This window comes from Medicago sativa, chromosome 3, assembly GCF_051527215.1.
Source record: "Medicago sativa cultivar Bolivia chromosome 3, Bolivia_mono, whole genome shotgun sequence".
NCBI classification, from domain to species: Eukaryota; Viridiplantae; Streptophyta; class Magnoliopsida; order Fabales; family Fabaceae; genus Medicago; species Medicago sativa.
This window is the reverse complement of record NC_140751.1, coordinates 71953358-71971052: the sequence shown is the minus strand read 5'-3', so window position 1 is coordinate 71971052 and position 17695 is coordinate 71953358. Positions and strand designations below refer to the sequence as shown.

The 17695-nt window shown below is 34.8% G+C and overlaps 3 protein-coding genes across 3 annotated transcripts; 2 read left to right on the top strand and 1 right to left on the bottom strand.

Moving 5' to 3' along the window:
• Positions 1 to 220: 220 nt before the first annotated feature.
• Positions 221 to 3367, top strand: LOC146939874 (coronatine-insensitive protein 1-like). Its single transcript, XM_085753429.1, has 3 exons — positions 221 to 1040; positions 1671 to 2151; positions 2310 to 3367. The coding sequence occupies exons 1-3, from the start codon at positions 553 to 555 to the stop codon at positions 3135 to 3137; spliced, it is 1797 nt and encodes a 598-aa protein (XP_085609555.1). The 5' UTR covers positions 221 to 552; the 3' UTR covers positions 3138 to 3367.
• A 3621-nt stretch (positions 3368 to 6988) lies between these two features.
• LOC146939873 (GLABROUS1 enhancer-binding protein-like) lies at positions 6989 to 8657 on the top strand. Its single transcript, XM_085753428.1, has one exon. It carries the CDS (start codon positions 7269 to 7271, stop codon positions 8436 to 8438), a length of 1170 nt encoding a protein of 389 aa, XP_085609554.1. The 5' UTR covers positions 6989 to 7268; the 3' UTR covers positions 8439 to 8657.
• A 7735-nt stretch (positions 8658 to 16392) lies between these two features.
• On the bottom strand, positions 16393 to 17363 carry LOC146939872 (uncharacterized). The gene is made up of 2 exons (XM_085757955.1): positions 16854 to 17363; positions 16393 to 16748 (listed from the first exon to the last, which is right to left on the bottom strand). The coding sequence occupies exons 1-2, from the start codon at positions 17246 to 17248 to the stop codon at positions 16406 to 16408; spliced, it is 738 nt and encodes a 245-aa protein (XP_085614081.1). The 5' UTR covers positions 17249 to 17363; the 3' UTR covers positions 16393 to 16405.
• Between the last annotated feature and the right edge of the window lie 332 nt (positions 17364 to 17695).

The following is a 17695-nucleotide window of genomic DNA, read 5'->3' as shown; positions in this document are numbered from 1 at the left end:
TAAAATCAACTTGGAATAAGTGCAGCAGTATGGCAGCCACATTACCAATTACCACCTCCTCCAATGAATAATCTCAATCCATCAAATAACAGAAAAGATTACGTGTCACATCACACCACGTAACCAATGAATTCTGTAACAAGTTTTGTCGTTTCCTCTATTCCCTCTCCTTCAACCCCACCACACCAATAGTATACCACTCTCTCTCTCTCTCTCTCAAAACCATAATTCACAACAACAAGATTAAAAAAGATTAGTACACTTACACAAAAAACACTATCATCATCCTCACCTTCTTCTTTCTTTTCTTCCATTTAACCAAAAAACTTTCCACCTTTTTCTCCTTTATCGTTTTCCCCCTTATAATAGTAACTACCTCCCTCTCATCTCATCCAATCCAATCTCATCTCTTCAATCTCTATATCAATCTTATTTTCAAAGTTGACTTCTGTCTGTAACTATCTCTGTTAACACTCGTTGAGTCAGATAACCTTGAGACCCAACTCATCTAAAACTGATATAGATCTTTTCAAATTCTCGTTAGATCTATCTATGGCGGAAGAAGATCGGAACGTAAGACTTAACGGCAACCGCATCATCGACGTAGTCTTAGACTGTGTAATCCCTTACATAACCGATCCAAAAGACCGGGATGCAGTTTCACAAGTCTGCCGACGATGGCACGAGCTAGATTCGATGACACGAAAACACGTCACCATAGCTCTCTGCTACACAACAACACCGTGGCGGCTCCGTCGTAGATTTCCACATCTAGAGTCGTTGAAACTGAAAGGAAAACCACGAGCTGCGATGTTTAATCTGATTCCTGAAGATTGGGGAGGTCACGTGACGCCATGGATTAACGAAATTTCTCAGTATTTTGATTGTTTAAAGAATCTTCATTTTCGGAGGATGATTGTTCAAGATTCCGATCTTAAGATTCTTGCTGAATCGCGTGGTCATGTTCTTCAGTCTCTGAAGCTTGAGAAATGTTCTGGATTTTCTACAAAAGGTCTTGGATATATTGGTCGCTTTTGCAGGTATAAAAAGTTGTTAAATCTTGTTGTATTTTAATCATGAAAATTTTGTTTGGTAGTTCTTTATTACTATCTTTTGGTTTTTTGAGTTTTCAATGCTTAATTTAAACGCCAAGTGTTCTTATTTGGTTTGGTATTCTTGTAGCACAATTTTTTATGTTATTCTTCAATAAATCTAATTGCTTTTGTTTATGGGTGCGTCATGTGACAGATTTGACTATTGGATCATTATGTTTTTGTTACTATATCTCTAATGGGTTTCCAAAATATTTCATGGTTAACCTTACATTGATTATGCTTGTTTTTTTCTTGCTTTAGAAATTTGTCTTTTTCAAATTGATAGAATTTTTTAGTGATTGATCATTTTGGAGCATGTTTAAAGAAGATGAAGTGTATATACATCTATTGACTAAAACTTTGTGACAAATTTGTTTGGACTTACTTTATCCTTTCATCATCCTTTTCCCGTGTTTTTTGAATAAAATTTCGCAGGGTAATCAATGGTTTTATGATAAACAAATTATTATGTAGTATAAGTCTTTCAATTACAATGATCTGAGACATTGTTTCATGTAAGTGTATGCCAGCAGTTATCAGTTATTGTGACTAACTGTAAATTTTGGGTTTTGGCAGGAGTTTAAGAGTTTTGCTTTTGGAGGAAAGCACAATTGTTGAGAATGATGAAGAAAATGAGAACGAATGGCTACACGAGCTTGCCATGAATAACACGGTTCTCGAGTCTCTAAATTTTTACTTGACAGATGTTGAAGTCAAAGTTCAGGACCTCGAGCTTTTAGCTAGAAATTGCCCCAACTTGGTGTCGGTTAAGATTACTGATTGTGAAGTCTTGGATCTTAGAAACTTTTTCCGCAATGCAACTGCTTTGGAAGAATTCTCTGGTGGCACCTACAACGAGGAACCTGAAAGATACACTGCTCTAATTTTACCGGCAAAGTTGTGCCGATTGGGTCTAACATACATTGGAAAGAATGAATTGCCAATAGCGTTTCCGTATGCAGCTGCACTAAAAAAATTGGATCTCCTCTATGCCATGCTAGACACAGAGGATCACTGTATGTTGATCCAAAAATGCCCAAATTTGGAAGTCCTTGAGGTAAGTTCCCGAAAACCTTGGCTCATTAAAATTTCAAAATTTAAATATTGATCATTCACATGTGGTCTGTGTGGTTTAATTTTATTCCTTACAACTGATATACATTAATATATACTCTTAGTCTCTTACTATGAACTGATATCTTCCCTTATGAACAGACGAGAAATGTAATTGGAGATAGAGGTTTAGTGGTTCTTGGTCACTGTTGTAAGAAGTTAAAAAGACTTAGGATTGAACGAGGTGATGATGAGGGAGGATTGGAGGATGAAGAAGGTACTGTGTCCCACAGAGGATTGATTGCTTTATCACAAGGGTGTACAGAACTTGAATATTTGGCTGTGTATGTGTCCGATATTACAAATGCATCTTTGGAAAATATTGGCACTCACTTGAAGAAACTTTGCGATTTTCGCCTTGTGCTGCTTGATCATGCAGAGAGAATATCAGATTTGCCACTTGACAACGGGGTGCGGGCTTTGCTGATGGGGTGTGACAAGCTTATAAGATTTGCGTTATATCTGCGGCGTGGTGGCTTGACTGATGTTGGTCTTGGTTACATTGGCCAACACAGTCAAAATGTGAGGTGGATGTTGTTAGGGTATGTGGGGGAAACTGATACAGGGCTTTTGGAGTTTTCAAAGGGATGTCCTAGTCTTCAGAAGCTTGAAATGAGAGGATGTTCCTTTTTCAGCGAGCATGCGCTTGCTATTGCTGCAACACGATTGACTTCTCTTAGGTACTTGTGGGTTCAAGGGTATGGTGCATCTCCATCTGGACGTGGTCTTTTGGCAATGGCTCGCCCCTTTTGGAACATTGAGTTAATTCCTTCTAGGCAAGTTGCTGTCAGTAACAATGTCAACCCGGATGAGCCTCAGGTTGTTACGCATCCAGCTCATATTCTTGCATACTACTCTCTTGCTGGCCTGAGATCGGATTTTCCAAATTCTGTTGTACCGTTGAACCCTGTTGCGTATGTTGATGCCTAGAGTTGTGTATACACCAATTTTTGCTTTTCTTGTTTGTAAGTTCCTGCTGTATTTGTAGTTGAGGGTTCCCATTTTGCTCTGCAACTCCCTAGACAATAATAGTCTTGTAATAAGCCTACGTTTTCATTTTGTAGTCCAGAAATGAGTCTACCAGTTATGCAGTTTGTTCCCTTTAAATCAAAGATTCTCAATTTTGTAAATATATTGTAATAACAACTGTTTTTCCTTTACATTCATATTTTTTTTATTTGAGGGCCTTTGCTTGCACCTGATTAAATAAATAGTAAATAGGAAACTAGATGTCAGATATGCACATTGTTAGGTCTACTATCTGAGACATTGATTGAATACTTAATTTTGAGTATTTTTATTTACTGTTTTTTTTAGTATCCTCTTGACATTTATTTTATTTTTATGAAAACTTCATTTTTAGTTAATCCTTATTGCTTAACTTCTTAACTTAATTTTGTGTTACCAGTTTGATGGATATATTCTTTTTCTTCAACAAGGAACTTCTTAACTTAATACTGGCTCAACTTTGTCTTTTGGAGATAGTTAATGTTTTCAATTTATTGAAGAGTTCAATCTAAATACTCAAACAGCGGCACTTTCCACTATTGACAACATTGATAAGTACAAAACAGAATAGTCTGAATATGTTCTGTACATGTTTGAAGTACATTATTGTGAATCTATCTGAGTAATCCCTGTTTAAGAAAGTAGTCCTTTACATGGCTCCAGTGGCTGTGGTTTTCCTTCTTCCATCACATTGACTCTCCCTTGAGATGATGTCAAGATAATTTGGTATCTGCTATTTAACTATCCTCTTGACTATTTTGTCAACCTGACCAATTTTTTTGTACCATTGCTCTGACCCTTCAGGTAAATTTCAGTTATTAAAATTAGTTGTTATCCCTCTTCTGAAACTAGTATTAAGTAAGACTTAAAATAGAGGTCAACAGGTTGGTAATAGGCATAATCTATGATAGTCATTGTAGCATAGTTTGGTTCATATGTAGTTTGGTCCTGCCCAAAAGAAATAAATTTGGTTGTTGGTGTTGCTGTATCCTTCTTTGTTTTTCTATATTTAATTTAACTTTGTTCACTAAAACAAATTTTCTCATCTGTTAGTGGTTGTCAAATGCTTATATCTTTCAAATCACAAGATATGTATCACAATATTAGCATGATCTGTTATTTGTTTACCTGTTATTTTGCAATGTACATCAGTGCAGCCATATGTTTGTGGTTTTGGAATCTCTTGTTCCCTGACAAATCTCCTTATTCGAGAATGAAATTCTTTGATAACAAATTACCTTATGTCATTTTAGTTTTTACAATGCCTTGTAATATTTAGTCTAGTTTCTGAAGATTCATAAATGTCAAGTATTTATCGATTCTTGTTCTGTTTTCTGTGATTATCAGAGATTCATAGGTAATTTTTGCAAATTAATTCAGGGAATGCCACTAAACTTTCTGCTGGATCTCTAAAGCTAGTGCCAGGCTAGTGTTTCAAACACTGCTACTGATAGTTCACAAGCATCGAAACTAATTTGGTCGTGAAATTATGCTTGTACAGTTCGATTATTCAATTTAGTTGCTACCAATTTAGAGCAGTTTTTATAATCAAATTTTCAAGATGACTTATAAACCATGACCAGAATTTGTGTGGTTGAGTTCATAACTGAGTGGGCCAATTTCCTTCCTTTACCATATTTAGTTGTGATCTTATTTGATTCCAGCAGCTATATAAATCCTTGATCAGGTTTTGCAATGAATCGCTGCATATGACCTTGAAATGATTAACCTTGATCAGGTTTTGCAATGAATCGCTGCATATGACCTTGAAATGATTAAATAAAATGTAGATTTTGTAAATGTATACAATTAGTGTTTAGAGTATTAGTCATGAAAACATGCATTCAAAAATGAAATTCTACCACATTACATATTACTTCTAGTTACAGAAACCTCAATTAATTGTTGTCACTTTACAATTCTCCAAAAGTAATAGATTACTTCTAGTTACAGATCACATGATTAGTGACAGAAGTAACAACTGCTACCGAAGTTAATCAAGAAGTGATATCCTGTATCTCAGATCACTTAATACCACATTTATCTGAAATAAAAATTTCATGAGGTAACTTTTTAACTCACCTTGCAAAATAAGGTGACTTCATAATCCATGTCAGTCTCCAAAAGTACACTTCAGAACCTGCAGAATAACAGTATATCAGAGTTAATCAGAAATAATTGTTTTGCATCAAAATATTAAAAGAACAAAATTGAATACATATTCAGCAATGTCAAGCCATATAAAGAGAAATGAAAGCCAGTGCTGAAACCCCTGAAAGTTAAAACAATAGCAAATATTTTGCATATAGATCTAATTTAACATTACAGGTTCAACCAATGATTTTGGTTCAGTACTTAAAAACATAATTTTTAATCAAAATCATAAGGCTAACTTTAAAAAGTACTCTCCAAGCTTCAGAATTGTAATCTGGTGAAGGTTTAAAGCTTTCTCATGTGTAAAGATATACTCATCAAAATAATAATATCATCACCATCTGCATGCATCCACTGAAAAAATAATGGAAAAATGTGCCTGAAGTGAGCTAAAAGCGACCAACCCATTAAATAGTGAATCAACAGATTTAAGCCATGCAATGTGACACTTTGGTTGACACTCCAAGTGACTTAACATTTCATTTAACATCCTTCAAACAAACTCAAGACATTTATAAATTAAATTGAAGACAGAAGATATGCCAAAAATTAGTAACATTGAAGGCTCATCATTGACCAATTGAAAAGCATGTACATACAATATCAAGAACCAAATTCATTTTATGACCGGAGCATATCATAGTTACATGATACCCACTTTCCAGCTTATTCAGTCAACTCAGCTATGATCTGTTTGAGAGAGCTTATGACATGTCCATAAGCTGATTTCAACTTATTACCATAAACTCTCTAAGATAGCTTGTGAAAACAGTCTATAGCTATGTTAAAATAGTTTGACTTTATTTTATCTTTTGTTATATAATAAATAACTTATAATTAAACACTTAAATGATAAGCGCTTACTTTAGAAGCAGTTAATTAAATTGTTTATCCAAAAACACATACGTTTGCTGCTGACAATCGATGATCAACTTATAAGGACATTTAACATGTTGATGGATGACATGATTGAGTCAATCGCAATTCGACTTGTGGATGACTTATTCATGATTATCAAGGAAAATTCATCAAAGACTTCTACTCCAACCTAGGTAAAATTAATGTTATTTTTGTTGAAATGTGTGACTCCTTCATGGTATGAAATTATTTCATGTTATTTCTGAAATTGATTCCTTATTAGTGGCAACTACTGTCATTAGAAGATCGACCTCGACCTCTATCTTCTATCTCAAACCTCTCATCGAAGAGGTTCTCAATCTCCTCATACTTTCAAATTCGTCTCGATTTCTTAATACTTCCACAAAATTAATTGTTGTGCGGATTCCTTAACTTGTCAGGATTATAACAAACCTTTTTTTTTTTTCCAGTTTCAAACCACTCATTGAAGAGGTTCTCAATCTCCTCAAACTTTCAGATTAGAACATCTCGATTTCTTAATACTTCCGCAAAATTAATTGTTGTGCAAATTCCTTAGCTTGTCAAGATTATAACAAACCTTTTTTTCGCAGTTTCTTTTAATTATGTCAATCATTTAGTCTTTCACTTGTTCGGCTAACACGTTAATTTACACCTTTTTTATATAAAAAAAGTTTTAAACTAAGATTTCTAGTAGTATGTGTAGATTTCTCATATCATTTACGCAGATGATGTAATGACTTTTTTTTGTACAGATTCCAAATTCAACTTATTGGTAGTATGATGATAATTCTAACTAAAAATAAACAGCAGTTTTTCTTCTGACACCACCCTTTACGTCACTTTAGACCAAATTCGGCAATTTGGGCCTAACCCACTCGAATTCACCCACAAATCCATATTCAAACCGTTTCATATTCCGAGAAAAATCTATTTCACTTCCAATCTCTCACTCACACTTCCAATCTATTTCACTAACTCCACCGCTTTCTTCCACCCAAACCCTAATCCCCAATTCTCTCAATGGCAAAGAAAAACTCCGCAACCGCCGCCGTCAAAGACGACCCACCACCGCAAGAAGACAAAATCGAACAACAAGATGAAAACGATGAAGAAACTTCATCAGAAGCAGGTTCTTCATCTGAAGGAGGCGAAGAAGAAGAAGAAGAATCATCCGAAGAAGAAGACCAAAATCCACCTCCAAAAACCACTCCACCTCCAAAAACCAATCTCAAGAAAAATTCAGCAGAAGATGATGAAGACGAAGACGAAGAAGAAACTGATACTGATGAAGACGAACCCCCTCCAAAAACCAAACCCATTGAACAAACCCTAAAATCAGGAACCAAACCCTCCATAGCACCTGCCAGATCTGGAACCAAACGTCCTGCTGAAAACAACGACGCGAAACAATCGAATAAGAAGAAAACAATTGAGGAGAAGAACAAGAAGAAGGAGAAAGAGCCGGAGGAGGATGACAATAACAATAACAAGAAAGCGTCGTTTCAGAGAGTTTTCACGGAGGATGATGAGGTTGCAATTCTTCAAGGGCTTGTTGATTTCACTGCCAAATCAGGGAATGATCCTACTAAGCATCTATCGGCTTTTTACCAAATTGTGAAAAAGTCAGTTCATTTTAAAGTTACGCTTGATCAATTGCGCGATAAGGTTCGGAGGTTGAGGCTGAAGTTTGAGAATAAATGTAAGAGTGGGAAGACTCCTACCTTTTCGAAGCCGGTAGAGGAGACAATGTTTGAGCTTTCGAAGAAGATTTGGGGTGGTGGTAAAGTTGATGTTAATGAAGGTGAAGAGAATGGGAAAGTTAATGGGAAGGCCGGGAAGAAGGAACCGGCTGCTAAGAAAGCAGCCGCAGCGAGGACAACTAAGAAATTGGTGATGGAGCCTGATTCACCATTGGTGGTTTTGAAGGAAAATAGGAAGGTGGACCGTGGTAATGGAAAGGAGGATACTGGTTTGAGTTTGGATTCGAATGAAATGATTCATTTTGAGCCGGTTATAGATGTGGTGAAGAGGGGAGTGGAGTCGATCGAGGAATCAAAGAAAGGTGAATTGGAGAGATTGATGAATAAGTACAGAATTGCTGAAATGGAGCTGTTTATGCAGAAAACTGAGTTGGCTAAGGAAACAGCTACCAAAATAAGGGATGCATTGAATTCATCATCAAGCCATTAGGTTTGTTGTTTTAGGCAGGGTTAACTTTCTGTGGCCATAACTTTTGATTTATGTAAGTGTCTAATTTGTGGTCATTTTGTTGCTATGGTGTAGTGATTTTTTAGTTTATAATTGTGTTGTTTTATTTAAGTTTTTGAAATTGGTACTATGGTTTTGGAATTGATGGATCATCTTATGAACAAATATGCAAATGCACACATTATGATGTTTTGTTGATTATAGTATTGGTATAGTATTCTGGAAATCAGGTTGTAGAGACAACCACCTGTGTTCAATGAAACACAGACTGCTAACACGACATTGACACCGAACACATGTAAATGCACTCATTTTGAAGTTTTGATGATTGTAGTAACGGTATAATATTATGGAAATCAGGTTAGAGAGACAAAAACCACTAACTGGACAACACTGGCATTGTTTTTCACGTGTCATCATCGTTACTAATTTAAGAAAACAACATAATTGAATGTAATCACACGTGTCAGGTGTATGTATTGGTGCTATAGAGTTGTGTTTGAACCTTTGTTGCTTGTACTTCAACTATTATATGGTGATCATTATGCATCAACTATCAATAGATCTACCAGTTTGAAGGATTTAAATTTTGGTATACTTGTGTAGTTGCAACTTACAATTAAACAAAGAAAATGTCGTATGTTGAAGGAATTGAGAACTAGTGTGGGGATGGATATGTTTGTTTGTGCCTCCCTCAACCTCTGACTCTCAATCCTGGTGTCTTTTATCTTCTCATAGAGAGAATGCACTTTAGAGTTGAGACAAACCTACTGTTATCAAAACAAACCATTTCCTGTCATTCATACCACTAATTTTATCACTGCATTTTGCATTTAAAGATACCTTTGAAACCTTCTATGAATTTGACACTAAATCTAAAGTCAGAACCAAACTGGCCATTGCCTTTGGTAGATAAGACTTTTGAAGGGATTTGAAAATTGCCCTTGGTGGTTATGACTTTTTAAGGGATCTGAAGAGAGGCAAAGTGGTGCTAAAATAGGTGATTTTAGTTTTTATGATAAGGGGAAAGAGGAATGGAGTTTATTGGGGATTCCAAGAAGGAATAGTTGAGAGAAGATGAAAGAAGGGAATGGATCATCTCCAGTTAACTTTTTCTCCTGTTTTCTCCTGTGCCAATCCTAACCATCCATTTTTAGATCAACGGCAACTAATAAAAACAATTAATAAAATGGATTTTGGCTGTTTCCTTTCTTTCTTCCTCACGAGATCCCCTTCCTCACAAACCCATCTCTGCACAATCATATACCTTATTCACAATTAGTTTTGTGCAAAATCCAATTTGTACCCTAAGTCACTTTGCAATCTAGAAGAATTTCAATTATGTTATTTGCCTTGCTTTGCTTTGCTTTGCTTTGTTGTTATAAGATTCTAATTTTTTTTTCTGTTATAACTTTGTACCCTGTGATCTTAACATCATATCAGTAGTATTTTGTCCAATTTTTCATATTAGTTTCATAGGCAGCAACTGTTATTGGTTGCAAGCAATTTGTTTCCAAGTAATTTACATAAACTGCCAAGACATAGGCATGGGATGCCGCTACCACAACTCCCCTCAACCTTCGCAAATCACCGTTGTCTCGTCGCGAGTCGCATGATCTCGAATGGGTTGCCACCGCCGGTGTGAAGATCTGAATCATGGAGTTGCTGGCGATTGTGAAAAAGTAGGATTGAGATGAGTTTGTGAAGAGAACAAGAAGAGACCCAAAACGACATCGTATTTATGAGTTTTTTTGTTCCTATCCATAGATCAGTCATTAAAAACAATGAAGGGCTGAGATTGATTCATGGGAGAATACTGGAGAAGATCCATTCCCATGAAAGAAGTTGCTGAGTTAGATTTGTTTGTGAAGCGCACAAACCCACAATTGTTAGTTTTTTTTTTTTTGGCTAAATACCTCCAACGATTCTTTAACTACATGAAGTTAAAGATTTGTTATCAAATTTTTTTTTTTTGAAGTTAAAGAGAAATGGATTTTAAGAGTCTAGGAACATTTTTTTGATTACTGCTCTCCCCCCTGCACTTTTCGCTCGCATCCAGTCAAACTGACAAAAATACCTCTGCGTTACTTAACTAGCGCAAGTGTAAAAAAACATTTTACACATGCGTTAAGTCACGCTGCGTGAGTTAACTCACGCAGGTGTTTACACCTGCGTGAGTTAACTCACGCTAGTACTTTGGGGCAATATCAATGTCAAAATATCTTCCTTTCCATTATAAGTTTGTGATTGTTGTTCATCTTCGGCAACAATCTCATCAACTCCGCTTTCTGTTACTCTTTCATCAGCAATTCAACCAAATTAATTAAGAAAACATAACCTATTCAAGCTTCCATCATGAGACAAATTAATTAAGCATAACAGGATTTCAATTCATTAAGGAAAATTCATTAACTAAAATTCATCGAGGCACGCAGGATTTCAAAATTAATTAAGCATAATCTTTATTCAAGCTTCCATCAGGAGACAAATCATCACTCTGTCCACGCACACTAGATGTGAAGTCAAAGGCAAGGGATATTGATAAGAGGCAAGAGGCAAGAAACCATGGGTAAGAGGCAAGAAAGTGTAAAAACTGAAAGTCAGATTTTGGAATTTTAAAACTAGCGTGAGTTAACTCACGCGGCGTGACTTAGGTCACGCAGGGGTATTTTGGGCAAGGCTGCAGGGCGCAAGTGTTTTGTGCTGGGGGAAGAGCAGTAATCCATTTTTTTTCAGCTCTAGTTGTGCTAACCAAAAGGCCCAATGAAGTTAAACGTTTGACACTTCATAGTTTGCTGGAAAACACCAGTAAATTACTAAAATGATCCCTAGGTGCAGGAGTTAACCGGCGGTAGTTAACTGCCGATCTCCAATTCCATCCATCGGCAGTTAAGTGCCGTGGAGCTAATTGTTCTTTAAGCTGCAAATATTACTCACCTGCGCCCTAAAACCCTCAATTATCTACAATTGAAATCACCCAAACCACCAATTATAACCTATAATCTAATGACCACTTTACACACTCCTTGCTTTCATTAAGACGTAAGTCACACACCGGACCATTAACAACCAGCAACTTTACTTTAGACCAACCTTCCCATACTTTAACCTCTACTTCACCAGCAAGTCCACAACTGACTCACCTCAGTGCTGCACATCCCTAACACTTGGCACCCTTGGCCATGAGTACCACATTAGCCACAACAAACAGCAACTGGATCGACTGATGAGCAAAGATCATCAACCACATTCACACACAACAACCACATTGACAGAACAGAACTAGACTGCATATATGGGAATACACCACCACCACTCTACGAAGGCTGTTTGTCTTGAATTTGCAGCCTCATCCAAACACCCAATATTGACTTGTTTATAGCATACTACTCGGCACTCATTTATAAGCAAAAATGCATACTCACAGTTTTTATGTATTAATTTATATAGCTGTAGTTTGTTGTTTTTAAAGAAAAATTGCTGTTAATTGTGTGAAATATTTGGCTAATTATTTTTTTTTTGAAGAAACTAAAATGGATTAAAATACTGAAAGCCTGAAGATTTCAGCACAAGGAGTGCCAAAACCCCAGCTGAAAGAGTCAATTACAAGAATGCCAAACGGCCAAAACAAGAACAAAAAACTACCCTGTTACATAAATATTCCCAAGCACGGTAAAGGGTTCAACCACCATGAATGGTAGGAGAAAACAAAGCTAGGGCGATTTGCTTTCAGCCACCAGTATGATTGAAGCTTAACTTTATCTAATAATTGATTAAAAGAAGCTTCTTTTTGGTGAAAAATTCGAGCGTTCCTTTCAAGCCAGATCACCCACACACAAGATAGCCAAATAAGATTCAGAGCTGAGCGTTTGCTATTAGAGAAGCCGCTAAAGGTACTAAATTGATATAAATGATCTGACACAGTTTCAGGAAACACTAAGTGGTAACCAAGCCAGTGAGAAATACCATACCAAAGCTTGCCAAAAAAATCACAAGAGAGGAATAAGTGTTTTGCATCTTGTATCATGCTGCATCCACCTACACATAACTGCGCATTCGGATGTAAAATGTGTCTTTTGATTAAATTGTCCGTTGTTGGTAACCTATTACGTAACAAGCGCCAAGCGAAGAGGCTGATTTTTAGAGGCACTTCCTTGTTCCAAATTTCAGTCATGTGAGTAACCGCCAAGTTGTTACTGGTGAATGTCAACAGATGATTATAAGCACTTGTGACTTTATAACTGTTGGAGGCATGCAAGTGCCAAATCCACCTGTCAGAGTGAGTAGGCTGCAAAACAATATTAGATAAAATATCACAACATTCCCGCACTTTCTCTTCCTCCCAAGCCAACAAACGACGTCGCCACTGCCAAGCTTCACCCTCGACCCCCCACCCAAAAGAATACATTTCAGCCACCGTTGTCATTTTATTAGTAGCAAGATCAAAAAGGCGGCTGAAACTATTCTTCAAAACTAGCCCGTCAATCCAAGGATCCCACCAAAAGAATATTTGGCTAATTATATTTGTGTATTTGTATGTGTTTTGTATTGCATGTTGTGAGTGGCGGAGCTTCACTTGGGCTGAGATGGGCCATGGCTCACCCCCAATTTTTTTTTAATTTTTTTTTCATGTGTGTAAGTACAAATATACCATTAAATTTAAATACAAACTTCAAGCTGGCCCACCCAATTATTTTCACCTTCATGTGTATGTTTTGTGATTTGTTTAATTTAAGAACAAATATACTTTTGGATCTCATAAATGGTTGATATTTCATTTATTTGAGAAGTGTATAATACCTTAATTTTGAGATATTAATTCTAGATATAGCATGATAATTTATATTGAAAGAGAAGTTAGTGTAAGTATTAGTTTTGATTCTATTTTACATGATTTCAAATATTTTTAATGTATATTGTTTACTTTTTTTTTTTTTATTTTCAACTTTATGTTTAATGCACACTACAACAAGTTTTTTTTTTTTTTTTTATTTCAGTGGCCACCCGGAATATTTTTTTTTTTTGGCTCCGCCACTGCATGTTGTGGTGTCTATACTCTATTTTATAGTGTTTGCCACCAGTGGTTTTGATGTACTATTAGTCATTTGATGCATGATGGAAAGATTGGTGCCAAGTTTAACATGATATGATATGAATGAAGTATGAAATTGAGATTCATTAATGAAGTATTTAAACACACAAGTTGTACTTCATTAATCACTAATATTATGTCGTTAACCATTAATTTAACGCATATCTCATTAACCATTTAGAGTACTCCATTAATCACTAAAATGCTGGTAGACATTAACCATCTACTTAACAATTTTTTTTAAGACCGTCTACTTAACGGTTATGTTATGAAATGTATACTTAAGTGATTTTATAACTGTTAAATAAGTGATTAATATCATTCATTTTTTAGTGGTTAATGAAATACTTTAAATGTTAATAAGATATGTTAAAAAAGTGGTTTTTTTCTGTTTTGAGCAATTTTTTTTTTTTTTTTTGTGGTGGCCGGGGTTTGTGTTTTGAGCAAGTTAAAAAAATGGTGAACGAGCATTTTGAATCGTTTATAAAATTATGTGACTTTTATGAATTTCAATAATATTACTTTAGTTTCCTTTAAAAAAGTATTTTAATTAGTATTTGCTGCCCATCCTTATTTACTGCCCATCCCAATGTTTAGGGCAACGAATGGTTTTTTTTTTTTTTTTTAGGTTTTCTTTCAAACAGTGAATTCTTGGAATTCTATCACACCTTGTATTGGTTCGTACAGCTAGATTTATGTCCCTCCATGTTTTTCTTATTTGTGGTGGTGGTTGGGGTTTGAACCCCGGACCTTGCTTATATTATGTATTGTTCATACCATAATCGAAGTTTGTATTATTTTGTGGAATTGATCTTATTTTAAAATTTAACAATTTTGGTCCCTCAATTAAATATTCGGTGTAAAATATGGTGATTTCATGTTTTAAATAAACTTTTAATGCTTAATTACAATTTTCATCATCCAATTTTACTCGCTCGTAAAATTGGTTTTCCTATTTTAAAATCATCTAATTTTGATCACTCTATCATATTTTTGTACTTAAAAATGGTGATTTGACTCTAAATAACTCTAATCAACATTCATTAAATTACAAAAAAGAACTCATTATAACCTTCAATTTTCACCATTTTGAAGTACAAAAATTGGTTGGAGGGACCAAACCTTAGCGATTTTAAGATTTTAAAATATGGGACCAATTTCCTGTTGAGTGAAAATAGGGGGACCAAAACTATAATCAAGCGAAGTTTTAAAACAAATTTTCTTATAATTCATCGATGTTGATGTTTTCTCATCATCATATCATATACGACAACATTTAAAATACCTACTTATTAGTTCAAAATTATGAGTGAGAGACCAAAATTGTTAGATTCTAAAATAGGAGGATAAAATTCCCCCAAAATAATAAAAATATGGGATCAAAATTGTTAGATTCTAAAATATTTGCTCGTGGCTTTTTAGTTTGGTTCGGTGATACCAACTTAATTAAGATGATTGTTCCTCTTCGAACCTACTTGCTTTTAATATTAAAAAAAAATCACTAAAAGTACCAGAAGATATATTTTGCAAAAAAATAAAACATTGATGATGCATGTAAAGGAAATAAAAAAAAAACAAGGCATCATAAGGAAATTGTGTACATGCCGAATGACAAAAGATTGGACAAAAATTCTTAAGTTTATGCAGAAATCATGTCTATGTGACAACTTTTAAAACCATTTTTTTAAATCATTTCTCTTTGTAAAATTGACTTAATGATTATTTTGACAATTCACAACTGCATAAGATGCAAAACCAATGGATTAACATTCTTATTAGGATGCTAAGTCTACATAGAACACTTTGTACACATTTTTAAGTAAACACTATTGTTCACACAACACTTGTTCTCCCCCTTTCTTATAAAAGTAAATGGGACAAATAATTAAGGAAAATAGATACCAAAAAAAAGAGCTAAAGAGTACACTAGGTATAAATAAGAGTTGACAAGTAAACAAAACAAATACCAATAACGATACCAAGGACAAAAAAAAATGTAAATACAAAATATGCATATCAAAATAGACAAGGAAGATATAGACTAACTAATTTTAAATGCACACACATAGAAAACCTAAAGACGAGGGTAAGAATTAAAACACAATCTAGACGCAAGGAATTAAGAAAAAATGTAGAAATTAATAAAATAAGAGAAATAATATAATGTAAGATACAATCACATAATTAAGAGAGAGAAAAAATGATTAGGGTAAACACTAAGGATAAACAGATGCAAACATAAACGAGACAATATGAAATGGTTGTTCTATATATTTTGTTTGTAAGTACGATATAATTTATATATGCATGGATTATTTTTGGGCATAATGTTGTATTAATTGTGGCGCACGTTTGCATTTGAACCTATCATTTGCATGCAGCACATAACAAAATATGGACACTGCTATATATCACGAGAGCAAGGAATCACAAACATCACAAGAACATGCATCACTGTTTCAGAGTAACTTATTGGCTAGAATTCATCATTGAAGATGAATAAGTGGGGATGTCCGAGGTTCGAACCCAACCCTTACGTATAATAATGCATTCTCTCTGCCACAGAATTCACGGAACCGCGACAATAACTTTCACTATACACACAACAATATCCATAAAATACATTAAAATAAAAAGTAAAGGCCAAAATCAAGGTTACAACCATGTTACGGTGAACAAATGTTTCATCAAAAAAATTACTAGAAAAACCCTGAGATATAAAACCTTATAAAGGAATAAAGAGTGGAGTGTATAATTAAAATAAAACAAAGCTAACCTATTCTATAAAACAAAACTCAGACTGTTTCATCTTCACTTGGATCATGTCGTTGGTAAATTAAAGATACATATGAACATATCAAGTGGAAGCAACAACTTCATGATCTTTATCACATTCTTGGTTGAAATTTGTGACTGAGAGTGATCCATTGTTATTGTTGTCGTCTTCAATCACTTGGTCACCAAATAACCACGCATATGAGTCATCACTTCCAAGAAGATCAAGAGTAGTTATATCATGGATGCTACCCCTAAGTTTCCTTTTGATATTTTTGCTATCATCATCAAGTCTTTGCTTTTGCCTTTTTTCGTACTTTTGAGCATGGCTTGCTACTTGGGATGGAGTCTTTGTTTTTACATAGTCCTTAGAGATTTCTTTCCACTTTCCGTCTTTGCCGTGTAGAAGTCCCTTCAAGAAACGCCTACAAATAAAAAATCCATGTCAAACACATGTGTGCGCGCACGAGTGTATAAAGAGAGATATAATTCAAACTACATGAAACAATAAACGATGAAAAAGGACTTACATGTGTTCATCACGTGACCAATGAACCACTTTCTTGAATGATTTCTTTTTGGATTCTACGATATTCGTAGTTCTATTGTTATTATTATCGGTTGCATGAGGAGAGAAGTTGAAAGAATCAACTGAATCATATCCAAAAAGTGAAACGCTCGTCGATGCAATATTATTTTCTACCACCACTTCATCGATGTTGTGCTGATTGATTTGATCAACACTACATAGCATAGTTTCCTTCATCAACCAATAATCATCTTCTTGGAAATTATTCATCATGCTATGAAGACTGTAACCTAGAATATTCTCTACCATTCTACTACTTTCTTCGATGCTGTCATATATGTAGCCATAACTATTATTTGAGTTTGATGAGTTCAAACAAGAATTCATCCATTCCATTGTTAATGCTGAGTGGCGATTGATGATGTGTGCGATATGGTGATAAAGAGAGGTTCTTGATTGAGAAAGAATGAGGTTGGGTTGGGATCAATTGAATAAAGTGAGGTGAGGTGAAGTGAGGTTTGGATTTATTAATCAAACTCAAAAAGCATAAGTTTGTTAGTTAGTTCCCAAAGACTTGGCAAATTTATCTTCTACAAATAAAATAGTGTGTAATACTGCCAACTCATCTTTTTTTTAAGGAATACTCCCAACTAATTGGTATACTTAAATGGTACAATATTTCGTTTTATGATACATAGTTTAAGTTGTTTTTTTCGTGAAACTACTTTTAACAACTCCCGTTTAAGTTGTTTTATGATACAATATTATCAAAATTGAGTATTTTTTTAATGTAATTTTTTTCATAAAAAACTATGACTAACAGACTCTAAAAAAAAACAGAAC